This window comes from Dreissena polymorpha, chromosome 10, assembly GCF_020536995.1.
Source record: "Dreissena polymorpha isolate Duluth1 chromosome 10, UMN_Dpol_1.0, whole genome shotgun sequence".
Classification (NCBI taxonomy): domain Eukaryota; kingdom Metazoa; phylum Mollusca; class Bivalvia; order Myida; family Dreissenidae; genus Dreissena; species Dreissena polymorpha.
In genome coordinates this window covers 85569767-85589866 of record NC_068364.1, presented here as the reverse complement: position 1 = coordinate 85589866, position 20100 = coordinate 85569767, and the positions used below count along the sequence as shown (strand labels likewise).

Sequence of the window (20100 nt, the reverse complement as noted above, 5' to 3'; positions counted from 1 at the left end):
AATTTATGGTGAATGTTTTTTTATGATAGTAACGAGTAAATCTTTGTTATTCGTTGTACTTGAAATAATTCTTTTACATTTTTTTAAAAGTGTAAAGATTTCATCAGTCATTCATCATCATCTCAATAGCATCAATATTACGATTACATTGCCTTCTATGCGTATTCGGTTTTGTTCGTACACGAGCTTTACGGGGCCATAACGGTATACTTAGTGAAAAACGCTTGATTCGATTAAAATCTCTTCCAGTACAAACAGAAATGTATTCATCGTAACGATGTTAAATATATTCATGCAGTACCAGATTAATATTGGCGAACTATGCCCAGATCGCCTGCTCATTGCCATATACATTAATAAGGAGACGGTAAACAGTTGTATAACGCAGATTACACGGAACATGTGTTTAATATATCTTGATTCAAATATACAATCAGGTATATTAAGTTCGTGTTAAATATATAAATTAAGCACAAACTGATTCCAGCAAAGTATATGTATTTTCTATTCATACGACATGTATTGATCTGTACATGCCAAAATTTAACATATATATATTGATAAATACACTACAAGACAAAGCATGTAATGCAATATTAACGAATCGTAGTGATTACACATAATAAAAAATACAATAAGAAAACAGACGTAATCAACAACTAGCTCAGTCAAAATCAAACTATTAAAGCCACGTTCACATTAACTACAATATTACTGCATTATACACGTGCGTGTATAGATATATGGTTCAACAATAGTTGTATTAACAATGTTTTGCAGTGTGTGCGTCAGCATCAGAATGCAACCTTATTATATCGTATAACCCAAATTAATTGGACAATCAGATTATTTTCAACGCGCCCCGCCGTCCATTAAAACCTTTGTTGTTTTACAATCGCTCTTTATTCTCTACAAATTTAGATTTGAAGTCATCGTACCTTCACAATAGCGAGTTATTCACGGGATGAATAAAACTATATTATGTGATGACATTAATATTTATCTATATATCATATTTACATGTAGTCTTAAATAAATGTTGCACTCTGTAATAAATATAAATTTACAAAGACTCATATTTTCTCCTCGGGAAAGAATACTGGTATAAATCTATACTCCGCCGAGCCATAAAGCGCGTCAATCATGCGGTCCTTGCAGACACCTATCCTGGACAGGTGGAGCAACAAGTACCGTAGGCTTTCTCTGACATGTCGGCGACTAATGTGCATCGTACTGTAAAACTTGAAGTCAACCACCGCCCTCTCGTACAGATGGTCACATAGATCCATTACGTCTAGCTCGTCAAGCAGTTTAGTGAAGCCCTTCTGGATGTATTGTTTCATGTTTGCAACAATTGAGGGTTTCTCCTTTGTCTGGCCACCTGGTAATGTTCTTGCGGTGTTAGTTTCATTTGATGAAGCGGATGATCTGTGATTCTGTGGTTGTGTTGGTGTCGGTGTTATTCGATTCAGATCGTTCAATGAATGTTCCATTCCTAATCTGTTTGAATTGATATCAGCTTTAACACCGGTGTTATCTTCAATATAAGGAAGTGAAACTCCAGCTGCTGGAGCAGTATTGAATCAAGACTGATTAAGCCGTCACACACATCAAAGCATTGGCTGTTATTTTCTGCATTTTTTCTACAGTCAATATATGCAAGAGACAAATCCGTGACCTTGCTTCTGTTAGAAACGGACATGTAGTCACTACTGTTTCTATTGTGACCCTTTCTGTTCTGCGCTCCTTCGGTAAAATCAGTGTTATTTGCAATTTCATTGTCTGCCTTTTCAATATCGATTTGACTGCTAGTTCCTTGGGTGTATGTTTCAGATGTACATCGTTCATTTTTAACTTCATGGTCAGTGTTTTCGTCACAGATTTTCAATGTTTCAGCAATCATATAAGTTTTCTTTGCCGTACTGTTGATGTCTATATCAATTAAGCGAGTGCTGTTTTTGGAATAAAGTCTGGTGTGTATCTACAGACAGGCTAGACGTTTCTAAAGTTAAAATTAATAAGAAAATGTGTATTGTAATCGTTATGAGAAAAATGTTTAAGGTATACAAAAAAGATATTTTCTTACAGTGAAACATGCATATGTTTCATTCTCTAGAAAGTGACAATCATATCAATGTTTTGTTTATTTGAATAAAGACAAAATTATTGAATTGTGTAGTAGTGTAAACTGGAAATCCCATATGTGTATTTATATCACGATACATATACAAACTGAAGTCATCTAGTGATATTGGTATCCTCACTATAACATGCTTCGAAGAAAATTTTACTTAATTGGTAAATAACCTAATCTCGTATTGTATATATGTCAGAATATTAATGATTGCTGAAACGTAACAGCACATTATCTTGGAAATACTTAAAGCTTATCAACGTCCTTACAATGGGTACATAGTAATCTCGTTATAACACATGCATGATTGAACCAAGGTTTTGTCATAATACCACTTTAATCCATCTACATTTAATGCATGACATTATGCTTTAACAAAATCTGAAACACCGCATTACCTTCAAAAGTGCAGAGAATCTCACCTTTCGCAGATACCACGATGTCGTCCTTACGAAAACCAGTTGGTAACAATATCTGCAGCGGCCACAAGGTAATGTTGCTGTCTGATGTAGTCGTGTATTCAAGAGACAGAGCAATCTCCATCGCATGTTCGAGGAAACTAAAACAAAACAACAAGCAATTGACATGTTTTCAATTAACGATCTCATCTCGCATATACTTATACAGTAACGTGCTTAATATTGTGGAAGTTGTGTATTTTGACAAATTGTATGAATATTGCGTTTTATTTGGCGTTTACTTAATATTCATTCAGCTAAAAATAACTTATCTTTATGCTTGATATATTTTTTTAATCTATTTATCATGAACGTCAGCAAAACAAATGCGGCAATAATATTTTAGCATTAAAATGGTATTTGTTTTCTATTAAATGTTAATAGTTGAAAGGTTGTTGATGTTAAAACCTCTTGTGTCGTCAGACGAACATGTCCATTGCCGGATACGTTAACAAGCAACTGTTGACAGCCAATAGAAGAAGAACAAGAATTTGATATATCCGCTTTTGATTGACCGCCACGTTGGCCCGGCAAACGATTTTTTATCACGTTAGAAAAGTCACTTTTGCATCGGTGTAAAGCATCCATTGTCATCAACACGTTGTGGACATCCTCTGACATCCTCTGCAAGTTACGAAGTTATCGATATTATATATATACTCACTTTACCATTCAATAAATATATGTAGATGTATCATCAAAGAGAATATCACTGTCACTTCAAGTTTTATTTATTTGACCAACCTAATAAGTACGCTTAATCATACTGGCCAGCTAATTAACTTGATACGTATAGTGAAGTATATTATCAACGAATGTAATACTGTGAAATTACCACTTGTTCTGGGAGCCCAAGAATGACGTATTATTGATAACAATAAAAAAAACAATACATACTGATAAGAAAAATGACATCAGTATTTAATGGGAAACAACCTTCAAAGTTGAAATACTTTGCATTAAAAATATAGTACATTACAAGTGTGGTTGGGATCCCACTTATTTCATCGATAGAGATAGCAAATATCGTGACAAAAAGCAAATCTGGAATGCATTCATATCAAAGATATAAACGTGCAAATTGTTGGTGAATACACTTCCGTTTAGAAGCATGTATTACATAGACAACCGTTAAATAAATACGAGAGACAATCATACTACTTTCACGCCACATATATACGATCTAATGTTCTCTTGTCTTGTTACGCTACAGTAAAGATTGTATTGCAGTATAAGCCACACCAACGAATGTTTAGGCCGCGGATAACTTTATAATTTTGATGTCACCCATTTATCTAGTTTTCAATATATACGCCCCAATTGAGAGTACAATTCTACACGACCTGCTTACCACATCCGTCAGCAGGTGACTGGTTACTCACCAATCGTACAAGAATTTTGAACGCATTCTAAAGAAACTGACTCACAGTGTAACACAATTATTAAAAATATATATATATATAACTAAAACAGTTTAAGTAGTTATTCGAAAAATACCTGTATTACTAAAAAAGCGTTTCAAATATATAAAAAGCATGAGTGTTGCACTGGTAGCGTGTAAACTTTGCTCGGAAAAGTCCTGGGTTCGAAACCTGGGAAAGAAAAACTTGTTTGCTTAACATTTTGTCTTGAAATTATAATCATTTCAAACTATTCAAATATTCAAGTTATGTCGAAAAAAGAATTTACAAGCATAAAAGGAATTATGTGAACAAATCCCTATAAGTTATTTAAGTGAAGTCGTCAACATAAACTATAATGCAATTCGTCGTATATCGGCTAGTAATTTTCATACAATGAAGCTTCGTTTACCTTTTTCATCATGCAATATAACACGGTGATAACAGATCGTTAAATACTGGACGAATAGTTATATGCAGATTAACATGCAATAAACATTGTGCAGTTTATTGAAATGTATTATTCATTCACAATTCACACATAATGCCGTAACTGGTAGCATTGGGACAACATTCAAATCGATTTGACGTTCGTGTGAAGCATATCAGACAAAGTGCGGCGGTCACTTGGTTAACATCAATGAAAATTACGTTTGCAGCACATTCAACTTGACTTCAGTCTGTTTTTTTTTCTTTTAAGTCAAGTGGGCTATTCGTATGACCCATCCACTAATTTAGATGAACTCAACCACAATCAATCTCAGTTAAAGCATGATAATGATTTGCAATAACACATAATCTTGAAATGAATTAGATTAAACGTTCATAATTTTGTCTTACAAACATGAAGAAGAAAAATCCATTTTTCTTCATTTTCAACATCATACAACGATAAGCGTACGTTCTTCGTAATTAATGTAAATAAATAAAATCTCATACCATTTTATAAATAATCTGGGTGACTCCAAAAGTGTTTCTCTGTTAATTTGTCAAATATCTTAATGCAATTCCAATCGCAATTTCTATAAATTTCAAACGTAAATTCACTCTTTTTTGCAAACAAATGCTTATTTCACGAAATAGTTTCGTTTAGGTTTTAACAAGTATAGCCAAAGCATTGTGCAACATTTTATGATTTTTTTAGACTCCAAAACTAACTAAAAACAAACTACAATGCATTCTTTATCATTAAAACGTAATAATCTTATTGCTTTAAGCTTTCTAGATTTCAGTGAAGTATCAATTATTTAAACGTTTGTTCAATACAAAAAAAATTCTAAGACACAAAATGCATAATTTCGCAGCATAATAATACATCTCAAAATATGATGTACCTGCATAATCAAAAGCAGTATAAACACATTTCAACATTATAAAACATTGATCAATACAAATACCTTTTAACGTTAGCTATATATTCAAATCCTTAGAAAATGCTTCAGTAACCAGCAATTTTACAATAGGCTAGCAAATTACTGTATTCAAAATAATCGGTGGTTTTCTTAAATCTGACTTGCATATGCCTATTGTAATTTCTATTTTTAAAACAACACTTCCTTTTAGCTTGCTAGCTCGTATGTAAGATAACGTTATACTTAATTTGATTCATCGAACACAGATCCTCGTACCATACGTGTGACTCGATATATTAACGGATACAGGTTCAGCAACAATTACAGGATTGAATAACTTAACATTTCGCGTTGCGGTGTGGGCGCATTTTATGTATGCGCAGTGCGTCACTGCGCTGTTGTGAGCATTATGGTGATTCGTAACGCCTGTTGTGTGAACTATTTCAATACATAGTGTGGAGTTGTTTGCATTATTGCTAAGTATAGTGCGTTATTGCGTGCATTATTACTATGCGCAGTGAGGTGTTGCGTACATTATTGCAATGCGGAGTGCGATGTTTTATGCATTCTTGCAATTCATACTGCGGTAATGTGTGCTTAATTGTAATTCTTTTTTTGCGGTGGTATGCACATTATTGCAATGCGCGGTGATGTGTTGTAGGCATTATTAAAACGCGTTGTAAGGTATTGTCTGCATTATTGAAATGCTCGTGTGGCAATGTGTGCTTTATTGCAATGCGTGTTGCGTTGTTACTCCAGTATTGCACTGCGAAGTGCGGTGTATAAAAAATCAATCAATCAATCTATCAATCATATGCATTATTGGAATGCGTAATGCGGTGTTGTGTTCATTGTTTCAATGGTTAGTGCGATGTCATGGGCAGTGTTTGCCTGTTCTTTTCCGTCGATTGCCTTAAAACAGGACAAGATTTGTAGATGATTTTTACATGGTCAGTTGTTTATCACAGTTATGTCCTTTCATAGTGGTTATTTTGGTATTAATTACGGGTCAATTATGGTTTGCATATAAAGTTCGGATCTTTGACAATCAGTATTCTCATAGGGAACTCAACTTATTTCTTTTTATGCAAAATGTATATTTCAATGTTGATACTTGGCCCAATCGTCATGGATTTGGGTTTTGAAATGGTTTCGGTTTTTTAAATACAAAAAAATATTTCGTCGTCGTGTAGTTCAAGTGGTCTTTTGGCATGTCATATCGGCAAACGCCACCAAAATATATTGTTATTTATGAATATTCCAGCATTAAAAGTCGAATGTAGCATCTTGCTGAACAACTCATTTTATTTTACAATTCCAAATTCCCCTGCCTGTCTTATACATTATAGAAAACGGGCTTTAAATTCCAAGGTATTGTTGAGTAATTACTTCCTGATCTGTATAGGTACATGCACCACGTTAACAAATTGTTTGTTACATTATTAGTTGATTATGAAGACTCGATCATTTACATAGCTAAATGCACGTTTGCATTGAACTATTTAATATGGAAACTATTTGTTCTATTCTGAATATCAATACGTAGGTGAGCATATGAACCGATTCGTGCCCGATTCGTTAACCAGGTCGTGCCCGATCGTTTTTGTTTACAAATGATATATTACATGTTTTTTATCATTGTAAGAAGTCTATATGGATTCCATATCAAAATCATATTTTAATATATGTATGCAATATCTTAAATTCTCGATTGAAGCATGGTTACTTCAAATGTTTTTGTGCAAATTCGAGTAACTTTGCGAGTGAAGATTTAACTTAAACTTTTGCCGTGAAACGTACGTATATTTTGAATGCCTTTATTTTCAAAACTTATTTTTAATGTGACTTACGACAAGAGATTGGTATTTTTTGTTTTGCTAAGGGGAGATAACAACATCTATGTGTTTGTATTGTTTATTTCACTTTTTACACCTCATTTGATTTAATGAATGCATCCATACGACATTTATGTATACATATATACCAAACTAGTGTTCTCTGATCAAAATTTGTATTCATAAGTAGAATTTTTTTAATTATATCGTTAAAAATGGGGGAAAACCAGATTAGGGATTTGCATGTCTTATAATGTCTGCGAATCGTTAAAAATGCGGTTATTTTTTCTTAAACTATGATTGTGGATGCAGAAACAAAGGCACTTGAAAGTATGCGAATAAAGAACAAAAAATAAAAATGTCATAAACAAACGTCATCTGAAATATTGAAAGATAACTGTGCAATATGCATCGAGTCGTTTATAAACTGCTGGTATGGGAAAAGACAATAAATGACAAAAATTCATATTTGAGCGTATGTTTATTTTCAAGTATATTGACAACCACAACAAACCTTCACTAAAATAATTGTAGATACACAACAGCACATTTGGAACAATTCTTTAGCCCATGGATACCTAATAAAATATGAATAAAATGAATATAAGGGATTTAAGCCCCTACACTATAAAAGGAAACAAAAGAAATCACTTGTTATTAACATTCAATCAGGTATGTGTATTAGACATACCTGATTCAATACAGCCATACTCGTACATGTACCGAAAATGTTTTGACCGAACTGCTTTAAGGGTTAGAAACGAGAAAACGGCGTGGTGATGATACATAAATTGATAAAAAATAATAATAATCGTACCATAACTGTTGGCTTAAAGCCATGCATCCTCTTCGTATTGATTTATGTTAGTTTAAAACCTATTAATTTTAGCTCGATTGCATCGAAAGCCTCATGCATAATTATAGAAACGCTCTCGAGTCCGTTTTCTGGGCATATAACCAGTTCTTGGTGTCATTGGGGAAGATCTAGAGAACGCTCCTCGAGCGAGGAACGAACTCATTACTTCCAGATCGCTAGGCGAACACCATATCCATTACGCCAATGCGAAATTAAATTGATTTCTGATGCTTAAGGTAAATCAATATAAAAACAAGCAATTCAACTAATTACAGCGCAAACGGTGATTTGTTGGATTTGAATATCAATTAATTCATATGCATTAAAACTGACTCTGTTGCAGGACGGAATGAATCAACAAATGTTGATTGGCTGGTAAACAAACCAATTCAATTTTATGTAAATACATGTTAAGACATCCCTTGACAGATTACCATACTTAAATAGTAGGAAGAATGAAACGGCCGATCATTGCCAATTTTTAACAAAAGATGGGTATTCAATTACGAGTTGATAGCGTGCACGAAAACCGCATACAGTCATACCATAACAGCTGTGTACTAGTGACCTTGAAAGTTTTAGGTCAACAACCGACACTGAAAGTCCGTGAATACATTTATTCACAACCAAAGATTTATACATACACATGTTTGTTAATAGATCTCGGGTTCGCAACCTATTCAATTTCGCTGCAGATCCGCTTCTGTGTTTGTTCAAAATTGAAGAATTGAATAGGAATATTAAGAACTTTGTATTTTAAACATTCATAATTGTGTCAATAATTTAAGGATCAATGATAAATTAATGGAGTATAATTCTGCAATATCCTCTATACATAATGATGAATAATTGAATAGTTTTATTATAATGGTTCATTCTGCATAAATTATTTGGGTTTATTGATTTGGCTTTAAATTTTGACAGTCTGATCAACATGGTTTAAATTTTCGGTTTTTGCCAAAATTGTGAGCTATTTAACGTAATAATTGTTTACACTTTCGAATGCGTTGTGAGGTGAACATCAGAAATACTACCAATTCATTTTTCTAATCAAGGAGTATAGACTTGTTGCATATTTTACAAGATATGTGTTATAATTTTGCATAGATCATATACATTTTGGATACTTTTGCTTCAATTGCACATGAAAATATACTGCATTATCTCCAGATATAGTATATAGAAGTTTTCTGTTTTTGCTTATATAACTACCGCGAATAAATCAATACTAATATTTCTCCTAAGGACAGATGAAAAACAGTTATGAACATGTGCAATTATTATTTTTGTAATTTAACAAATATACAGGTAATCGACTCCTGATATGTTTTTATAGGGTACACGCAGTCCTGTGTATCATGTTCATCGAAAACAGTGAGTATGCTTATCTATCCTTGTCTAAAATCAGTGCATGCTATTTTCCTTATTGATATAAAATATTTGTTAACAAATACATTTCTATTATGTTCTTGAATTTCAAAAAGTCCTGATTATGTTTGCACTTTCGATTTTTTACAAAACAGTCATATATGGCTTTGCCGTTACTCTCATTGCATACACAGCATTTAGAAAAGCAGGACAGCGCAGTGAACTTAATGATCAGTAAAATAGCTTTGTTTCTGTAATGTATTGTTTACCTGTAGTAAGGCCATAATAGTCGATAAAATTATTTTTCTACAGGTTACTCTATGATCTTTCTTTAATAAAGACAATTTTAACAATTCTGATCCCTCCGTCATTTAAATATGTTAAATTATTTAACATTGAACCAACCAGGAGTGTTATGTTTCTGTCGCTACGTGTGTATATCTCCCTTAACAATAATAACTTTATTTTATTTGAATATGCAATAACATCAAAATAATTAGTCCGACTATACCGCATTTCGGAAGAGCAGTGTGCGTGTTGATCTTATGTTATTTGTCTTACAAAACAAATTGAAGATCTTTTTTATGAAGATCATTAAGTATGTTCCTTGTATAGGTCGGAAAAGTAACATAAAATGAGTTAATATATCATACATGAGTGAATTTAAATTAGTGAATTTACAACCGAAATTCTTCCAATTGTGTGAGTTTTCTGATATAAAATTGTTTAATTTCGTTTTCACTTATCACAAGCATTTCATTACAAAAACATTTAATTTTAGCATAAATGTTTTTCAGGTCGACATCAAACAAATGCATAACAATTAAAATATTGATATACCCCACGAAGGTTTTAATATGTGTTTATGAACGAGAGGTGTATTTTAAAGTTTGTTTTGCAGAAATTACCTAAACTTCCTGAAATAAAGAAAATTCATACAGACAATTTAAAGATCAATTTAGGGATTGTTCTGAGCAATCTAACAATAATAATGCGTATAATAATTAAACTGCGCTTTTCTTTCATTCTTTACCCCCAAAAGTAATGCATATTATATGTTCTCTGTGTTATTTCTTATTTGTTTGAATCTCTTCACATAAAATAAGTATGTAAGCAGATATAGGGTCTCATTGTCTTTGACCCGCGGCCTATTAAGATACTGCCCGAAATGAACCCATTAAGTACAGATGCTTTCGTTAAGAAAACACACCTTTAAAAAAGGTTCCAAAGTAAAAACAATCCTTACAAGTGTTCAATATATTTAAAATATAAGGTATACAAAGCCTTTTTAAAATCTGTCATCACGATAAGGTCGGGACTGTCGTTGTTTTCAGAATAACTTTAAATATCACAAAATAAATTTGACTTGCGTTCTTAGAATAAAAAGTCAATAGAAAAAAAACTTTTTTATGTTTCGAAACAAGTGTTTAAGGTGGGGTTTAAGTGCATATGCTATTGAACATGAGGCTACTTTATAAACCTTATTATAGGTGCCCTGTTATTTTACTTAAGTAATGCTATCTTGTTTCTGCATTTCGGGAAAAAAGTTTATATAAGTGTAATTGATACTTCTCCGTACCAGATCCTCTATTCTTTTCCAAAATACTGTTGTTATGGTACTTTTTGAATTCTTCCATTTTGATCAATCTCGGAATACGTGGATTAATTCATGTGCGTAAAGTACGAAGACAAATATATTTATCGTAACGATATTCTCATATACTCACGCATATAGGTTAATGCCAGGTTAATATTGGTGAACTATAGCTTAACATCGCCTGCTCATTGCCATATATATATGCAAACACAAAACAATTCATACACAAAACACACTTTACAAATATGTTTATTGATAAAAATGATATAAGAAACAAAATGTAACAAAACACTAAAGAATCGTAATAATAACAATAGCGTGAAATTAAAAATATACAATAAAATTAAATTCAATTAAAATAATCTAGACTTACGAACAAATGTCTGAGTCAAACAAAAACTGAAAAGTTCACTTTCACATTTCCTACAGTACGAACATGTTGTATATAGATTTATTGTGTAGCGATACGATATTACGCAGTACTTTTTTTTATAACCATTTTCTTTATGTGTATAAGCTTTAGTATGCGATCAATAGTTGTATCTAATAATCTAGTTATTTTATAATCGTTTTTTTTCAGTAAGCCCCTCTATCCATTTCGGCAATTATTTAAAACTGCGTGTTATTTTCCAAAAATTGAGATTGGAATTCATGGTTCCTTCCCAATGATCAATTTAATAAACTGAAAGAGACTCATATTTTCTCCTCGGGAAAGAATACTGGTATAAATCTATACTCCGCCGAGCCATATAGCGCGTCAATCATTCGGTCTTTGCAGACACCTATCCTGGACAGATGGAGCAACAGGTACCGTGAGATGTCTCTGACATGTCGGCGACTGAAGTGCAGCTCAAACATCGTACTGTAAAACTTGAAGTCAACCACCGCCCTCTCGTACAGATGGTCACACAGATCCATTACGTCCAGTTCATCAAGCAGTTTAGTGAAACCCTTCTGGATGGATTGTTTCATGTTTGCAACAATTGAGGTCTTCTCCTTTGCCTGGCCACCTGATAACTTTCTGGCGGTGTCAGTTTCATTTGATGAAGTGGATGATCTGTGATTCTGTGGTTGTGTTGATGTCGGTGTTATTCGATTCAGATCGTTCAATGAATGTTCCATTCCTAATCTATTTGAATTGATATCAGCTTTAGCAACAGAGTTATCTTCAAAACTGATTAAGCCGTCACACACATCAAAGCCTTGGCTGTTATTCTCTGCAATTTTTCTACAGTCAATATGTGAAAGACACAAATCCGTGACCTTGCTTCTGTTCGAAACGGACATGTAGTCACTACTGTTTCTATTGTGACCCTTTCTGTTCTGCGCACCATCGGTAAAATCAGCGTTTTTTGCAATTTCATTGTCTGCATTGTCAATATCGAAACTAATGCAAGCTCCTTTGGTGTATGTTTCAGATGTATACCGTTCAGTTTTTACTTCCTGGTCAGTGTTTTCGTCACATATTTTCAATGTTTCAGCAATCATGTAAGTTTCCTTTTCCGTACTTTTGATGTTTGTATCAATTAAGCGAGTGTTGTTTACGGAATGTAGTCTGGTGTGTTTATCTACAGGCAGGCTAGATGTTTCTAAAATTAAAATAAATTGTTTTAGGTATACTAAGAAAAATATATTAATACAGTGAAACATGCTAACGTACCATTCTCTAGAAAATGACAATCATAGCAGTGTTATGTTTATTTGAATAAGCACATAATTATTGAATTGCGTAGTATTGTAAACAGGAAATCCCGGAGGTGTATTTATATCACGATACATATACAAACTAATTTCATCTAGTGATATTGGTATCCTCATAATGACGTGTTTCGATGAAATTAGAGTTAATTGGTAAATAACCTAATCTCGTGCTGTGTATATGTCAGGGTATTAAAGACTGCTGAAACGTAACAGCACATTATCTTAAAGATACGTTAAGCTTATCAACGTCCTTACAATGAGTACATAATGATCTTGTTATATCACATGCATGTTTGTACCAAGGTTTTGTCATAATACCAATTTGATCCATCGATATCTAATACATGAGTGGACGTTATGCTATAACAAACTCTGAAACACCGCATTACCTTCAATAGTGCAGCGAATCTCACCGTCCGAAGATATCACGATGTCGTCCTTACGAAAACCAGTTGGTAACAATATCTGCAGCGGGCACAAGGTAATGTTACTGTCCGATGTAGTCGTGTATTCAAGAGACAGAGCAATCTTCATCGCATGTTCGAGGAAACTAAAATAAAACAACAAGCAATTGAAATGTTTTCAATTAACGTTCTCGTCTTCCATATACTTATACAGTAACGCTCTAAATATTGTGGAAGCTGTATTTCGACAAGTTGTATGAATATTGTGTTTTATTTGGCGTTTAATTAATATTAATTCAGCTAAAAATTACTAATCTTTATACTTGATAATATTTTTTAATCTATTTATTATGAACGTGAACAAAAAAATGCGACAATAATATTTAAACATTAAAATGGTATTTGTTTCCTATTCAATGCTAATAGTTAAAAGGTTGTTGATGTTAAAACCTCTGTGTCGTCAGACGAACATGTCCTTTGCCGGATACGTTAACAAGCAACTGTTGACAGCCAATAGAAGGTGGACAAGAAGTTGATAAATCCGCTTTTGATTGGCCGCCACGTAGGCCCGGCAAACGATAAAAGTCACTTTTGCATCGGTGTAAAGCATCCATTGTCACCAACACATTGTGGACATCCTCTGACGTCCTCTGAAAGTTACGAAGTTATCGGTATTATATATATACTCACTTTACCATTCCATAAATATATGTAGATGTATCATCAAAGAGAATATCATTGTCACTCCAAGTTTTATTTATTTAATCAACCTAATAAATACGTTTAATCATACTGGCCAGCTAATTAACTTGATACTTATAGCGAAGTATACTATCAACGAATGTAATACTGTGAAAATTACCTCTTGTTCTGGGAGCCCAAAAATGACGTATTATTGACAACAATAAAAAAATACGATACATACTGATAAGAAAAATTGCATTAGTATTTCATGGTAACGAACCTTCAAAGTGGAAATACTTTGCTTTAAAACATATAGTACATTAAAAGTGTGTTTTGGATCCCACTTATTTCATCGATAGAGATAGCAAATATCGTGACAAAAAGAAAATCTGGAATGCATTCATATCAAAGATATAAACGTGCAAATTGTTGGTAAATACACTTCCGTTAAGAAGCATGTATAACATAGACAACCGTTAAATAAATACGAAGGACAATCATACTACTTTCACTCCACATATATACGATCTAATGTTCACTTGTCTTGTTACGCTACAGTATTGTATTGCAGTTTAAGCCACACCAACGAATGTGTAGGCCGCGGATAACTTTTGATGTCACCAAATTATCTAGTTTTTAATAAATACGCCCAAATTGAGAGTACATTTCTACACGACATACTTACCACATCCGTCAGCAGGTGACTGGTTACTCACCAATCGTATAAGAATTTTAACGCATTCTACAGAAACTGACTCATAGTGTAACACAATTATTAAAAAAATATTTAAACAACTAAACAGTTTTAGTATTTATTCGGAAAATACCTGTATTACTAAAATAGCGTTTCAAATATATAAAAAGCATGAGTGTTGCACTAGTAGCGTGTAAACTTTTGCTCGGAAATGTCCCGGGTTCCAAACCTGGAAACATTTGCTTGCTTAGCATTTCGTCTTGCAATTATAATCATTTAAAACTATTCAAATATTCAAGTTTTGTCTTAAAGTTCATTTTCAAACATTAACAAATAATTATGTGAAACAATCCTTTTAAGCTATTTCAGTGAAGGCGTCAACATAAACTATCAGCAAAACGGCGTATATCGGCTAGTTATTTGTATACAACATAGCTTCGTTTACCTTCTTCATCATGCGATATTACACAGTGATAACAGATCGTTAAATAATACGCGAAGACTTATATAAAGGTTAAGGTTCAATAAACATTGTGCAGTTTATTGAAATGTATTATTCATAATTCACACATAATGTCGTAACTGGTAGCATTTAGAAAACATTCTAATCGATTTTGAAGTTCGTGTAAATCATGTCAGACATAGTGCGACGTGTAGGAACTGGTCACTTGGTTTATATCTAGGAAAATTACGTTTGTAGCATTGTGCTACCTTAAAGTATTGTTTATAAGTCTCCAAAACTAAATAGAAACCTATTTCCTTAAATGTTATTAAATGTTTGCATTGGTCATTTTTTAATAATCTCTATGCATGAAACCTTTTAGATTTTAGCCAATTATCAATAATTTAAACGTCTGTGCAATATAAAAAATATTTATTAGACACAAAATGCATAATTTCGCGGGCATAATAATAAATCTAAAAATAGGATGTACCTGCATAATCAAAAGCAGTATGAGCAAAATGCAGCATAAAAGAACAAGGAAAAAACAAATACCTGTTGATGTATTTAAATCTTTAAAAAAAATATCCTGCAGTAACCAGCAAATTTAACAGCATTCTTTGCAATTAACTGATTTCAAAATAGTCGGTGATTTCCTTATACCTGACTCGTATATGCATATTTTAGTTCCTATTTTAAAAGACAACGCTTCCTATTCGCCCGCTATATCGTATGTTCAAAAACGTTATACTTAATTTGGTTCATTGCACACGGATCATCGCACCATACATGTGACTCGAAATGTGGGCGGCTACAGGTTAAGCTTCAGCTAGAGGATCCAATAACTTAACATTTCGCGGAGCGGTGTTGAGTGCATTTTGTCTATGTATAGCACGGGTTTAAGACCATTATTGTAATTTGTAGCGCGCTATTGTGTGTATTAGTTCAATACATAGTATGGAGTTGTTTGCATTATTGCTGTGTGTAATGCGTTATTGCATGCATTATTACTATGCGTAGTGAGGTGTTGCGTACATTATTGCAATGCGGAGTGCGATGTTGTATGCATTATTGCGGTGATGTGTGCTTTATTGCAATTTGTTTTGCGGTGTTATGCTTATTATTGTAATGCGCGATGATGTGTTGTATGCATTATTTAAATGTGTGTCGCGGTGTTGTTTGCATTACTGAAATGCGTGGTGCGGTGTTGTTTGAAGCATTGCATTGCTCGTGCGTTGATGTGTGCTTTATTGCAATGTATGTTGCATTGTTGTGTTCAATAATGCACTTCGAAGTTCGGTGTTGTGTTCATTATTTCACTGGTAAGTGCGATGTCATATTTAGTGTTTGCTTGCCCTTTTCCGTCGATTGCCTTAAAATAGGACAGTATTTGTCGACAATTTTACCATGGCCAACTGTTTACCACAATTTTACCCTTCCATAGGGGTATTGTTAGTATTAATTACCGGTCAATTATGGTTTGCATGTAAGGTTCGACCCTTTGACGTGCAGTACGTCAATAGGAAACTCAACTCATTCTTTTTAGATTCTAGATTTGATCAAGACACAATCGTCCTGTTTTTAGGTTATGAAATAAGTATCTACTTTTTAATTACAAAATATTCCGTCGTCGCGAAGTTTAAGTGGTGTTTTGTCATGTCGTACGGAAGACACACGGCACCAAAAATACATTGTTATTAATGAGCAATCAAACATGCAAACTCGAATGGGCAATCGTGCTCGGCAGTATCCCAATCGTTAGTGTTTTTATGATTCTTAAGGTATAAGAAAGCTAATGTACTTCGTTACCCCGATCGGTCACATCACTATGCGCGTAAAACTACGATAATTAGGTTAAAATCATAAGATATGTTTCGAAATTTTTATTTTTAATAATATCCGCGACGTCAAACTATTTGTTTATAAGTTTTTGGCTATAACACCTACGCAAGACTTTTCTAATTAGGTGACATTTTAAAAATATATGTAGATGCATAAAAAAGTGTGAATGAGTCCATTTATTTCCCAATTCCAAAGTACCCTGTCTACAACACTATAGAAAAAGTTTCAAATTCAAGGCTTTGATGAGTAATTACTTCCTGATTTGTCAATGTACACATGTACATAGTTTGTTACGGTATGAGTTGATTATGAAGTATCGATCATTTACATATGTAAACCAACGTTTGCACAATTGAACTATTAGTGTGTTATTCTGAATATCAATACGTAGGTGATCATATGAACCGATCAATGTGAACTATTCCGGGCCCGATCGCTTTCGTTTACAAACGATGTACTACATGTCAGGCATCATTGAAAAAGTCTATGAGAATTTCATACACATAAGACATTTAAATAAATGTATGCAAAATCTAAAATTGTCGATTGTAGCATGGTTACGCCAAATTTATGTGTACACATTTGGGTACCTATGCAACTGAAAATAACCTTCAAATTTTTGCCGTGAAACTTAAGTCTATTTCTATTTTTTCAATCGAGGAAACGTCAGGAAAAAGAACTTTATGCTAACATTTTGTATCTCATTTATGTCTTAATTTATTGAAAGTATTTTCCCAAAGTGACTTTCGACCATTATTGGTATTTTCTGGTTTTCTTATGGGAGATAACAACATTTGTGTTAATATTGTTTATTCCATTATTTGCTTTCACGAATGCCTCAATCAAGCAATTGTGTATAAGAGGGCATTTTGTAATTGAACATTTAAAAATCGGAGGGTGGGGGGCACTCTAAGAAATTTAGGAATTTGCAACTTAAAATGTCTGAGAATCCTACATTATTTTGTTGTTGTTTTTTATCTAATAGTCTATCTATATATTAGTCGTTTCACGTACTACTGGTAAAGGAAAAACAATAAATTATGACACAAATTTAAGTAGGAGCGTATGTTTATTTTCAAGTATGATATTTGTAACCACATAAACTAACCACAAAACCTTCACTTAAATATTTGTAAATATACAACATCACTATATTGTTACAATTTCGTAGCCAATGGATCCATCTGATTTAATATTAATCAAATGTATATAAATTATTAAAGCACTCTACACTTTAACAGGAACTAAAAGAAATCACTTATTATAAATATTCAATTCATCCATACTCGTGCGGCAAAATATTTGACCGAAACGCTTAAAGGGTAAGAAACGAGAAATAGGCGGGGTGATGATGAAAAGATTAAAACCACACACCCTGAAATGAAAGTATATATAAACAAGATACATGTTTTATCTATGCTAATTAGAATATATCTGGTGGTTACAAGGTAGAAATCCGTTTTTTTGCGCTTTAAAACTTAAAAATAATCGCGTTTGTTGAGATGGACGTATTACGTCTAAAAATCCTACTTTCGTATTTAAAAGCGGTACCGTTTGAAAAATAATAAATTTCTTGCTGACTAGGCTATAGATTTAATTGTATATATGCCAATTGGAATATATCTGGTGTTTACAAGGTAGCAATCCGTCTTTTTGCACTTTAAAACTTAAAAATAATCGCGTTTGTTAAAATAGACGTATACGTATAGGAATCCTACTTTCGGTTATAAATTTTAAAAAAATAATAATAAAGTACTTGCTAACTAGGTTAAAGATTAAATGACAATTTTGCTAACTTTCAAATTGAATCCATATGTTTTATTAACATGCATTTCATTTCAAGGTGTGTGCCTTTAATTTTAAAAAAATCTACAATAACGGTTGGCTTAAAGCCATGCATCTACTTATTATAGATTGCTGCCGCTTAAGGTAAATCGATATTAAAACAAGTAATTGAACTAAATACAGTGCAACCGGTGATTTGTTGGATTCGAATATTTTAATTCATATGCATTCAAACTAACGCTTTTGAAGGAAGGAATGAGTCAACAAACGTTGATTGGCTGACAAACAAACCAATCAAATTTTATGTAAATACATGTCAAGTACGTTCCTTGACAGATTACCTTGCTTAAAAGCAAAATAGATATTTTGATATTTAACGGAACGGCAGATCATTGCCAATTTTCAACAAAAGATGGGTATTAAATTACGAGTTGAAACCGTGCACGAAAATCGCATACAGTCATACCATAACAGCTTTGTATAAATGGCCTTGACAGTTTTAGGTCAACAGCCGAATTTCAAAACGTTCTATTGATGTTTGCACACTAGGATTTTTTACAAAACAATTATATATAGCTATGTTGTTCCTCTCATAACATACATGTATCATTTAGAAAAGCAGAGCAATGCGGTGCCATATTCGTGAACTTAATGATCAATATAAACAGCTTCGTTTCTGTAATGTATGTTTACAGGTAGTAAGGCCTTCATAATCGATAAAATTATTAATTATTTTTCCACAGATTACTGAGTCAATCTATAATCTTTCTAAAATAAGGACATTTTAACAAATCTGATCCCACCCTCATACGGAGCTGAAAAAAAGAGGCGTAGTATCAAGATTAAAATTCCTTATAAAACAATGGCGTGTTAAAATGTCGACTTATTTCGAAAGTAGATAAACACTTAAAATAATTAAAAACTTAGATCTCATAGCGTTCTTTAATCGTTGTTTTTATCTAAACAAAATCGGACTTTCCTATGTATAAAGATGTTTTATTATTAAACATTGAACCAACCAGGATTGTTAAATTACTGTCGCTACGTGTGTATATTTCCCTTAACAATGATATCTTTATTTTATTTGGATAAGTTATTACATCAAACATATTAAGTCCGACAGCAGTCTGGGTGTTTATCTTATGTAATGTGTTTTCCCTAACAAAATTATGTATTTTTATAAAGATCATGAAGTATATTATAGGTCGGGACAGTTAACATAAAATGAGTTAAGATATGATATATAAGTGAATTTATAACAGTAATTCGTCCAATGTGTGTGAGTTTTCTGATATTCAATTGTTTCATTAAGTTTACTCTTTAAGTTAATTTCTCTGAAAAAAAAACAACATTAGCATGATCTATTTTGTATTTTGTATTGTAATGCCCCTATCAATATAACGTTGTTTGTCCGAATAACAAAAAGTCTTTAAAATACAGAAATTCAGAGAGCATGAACGAATCTGCACTAAAACTTAATTTAGATTCACACCGTACATGCATGATATACATGCTGGCGAATTCGACTGTACAGACATTTTCGATTTC

General features: G+C 32.8%; 1 protein-coding gene across 4 annotated transcripts; it reads right to left on the bottom strand.

The window, feature by feature from the left end:
* Positions 1 to 389: 389 nt before the first annotated feature.
* Positions 390 to 15639, bottom strand: LOC127848669 (uncharacterized). 4 transcript variants are annotated; one of them, XM_052381255.1, is made up of 4 exons: positions 13556 to 13938; positions 13091 to 13251; positions 11808 to 12589; positions 390 to 1187 (listed from the first exon to the last, which is right to left on the bottom strand). In XM_052381255.1, the coding sequence occupies exons 1-4, from the start codon at positions 13717 to 13719 to the stop codon at positions 1074 to 1076; spliced, it is 1221 nt and encodes a 406-aa protein (XP_052237215.1). In that variant the 5' UTR covers positions 13720 to 13938; the 3' UTR covers positions 390 to 1073. The 4 variants fall into 4 exon arrangements, with proteins under 4 accessions (XP_052237215.1, XP_052237212.1, XP_052237214.1 ...); XM_052381252.1 differs by lacking the exon at positions 390 to 1187 and adding an exon at positions 15481 to 15639 and having other exon boundaries at positions 11234 to 12589; positions 13556 to 13755; XM_052381254.1 differs by lacking the exon at positions 390 to 1187 and having other exon boundaries at positions 11234 to 12589; positions 13556 to 13755; positions 13899 to 13958.
* Positions 15640 to 20100: the final 4461 nt, after the last annotated feature.

Coding starts and splice junctions, on each gene's coding strand:
- LOC127848669 (XM_052381252.1), bottom strand. CDS start 13,719: ATGGATGCTTTACACCGATGCAAAAGTGACTTTTATCGTTTGCCGGGC. Junction 13,252..13,555: donor GTTCGTCTGACGACACAGAG/GTTTTAACATCA, acceptor GTTTTATTTTAG/TTTCCTCGAACATGCGATGA. Junction 12,590..13,090: donor GATTCGCTGCACTATTGAAG/GTAATGCGGTGT, acceptor TTTTAATTTTAG/AAACATCTAGCCTGCCTGTA.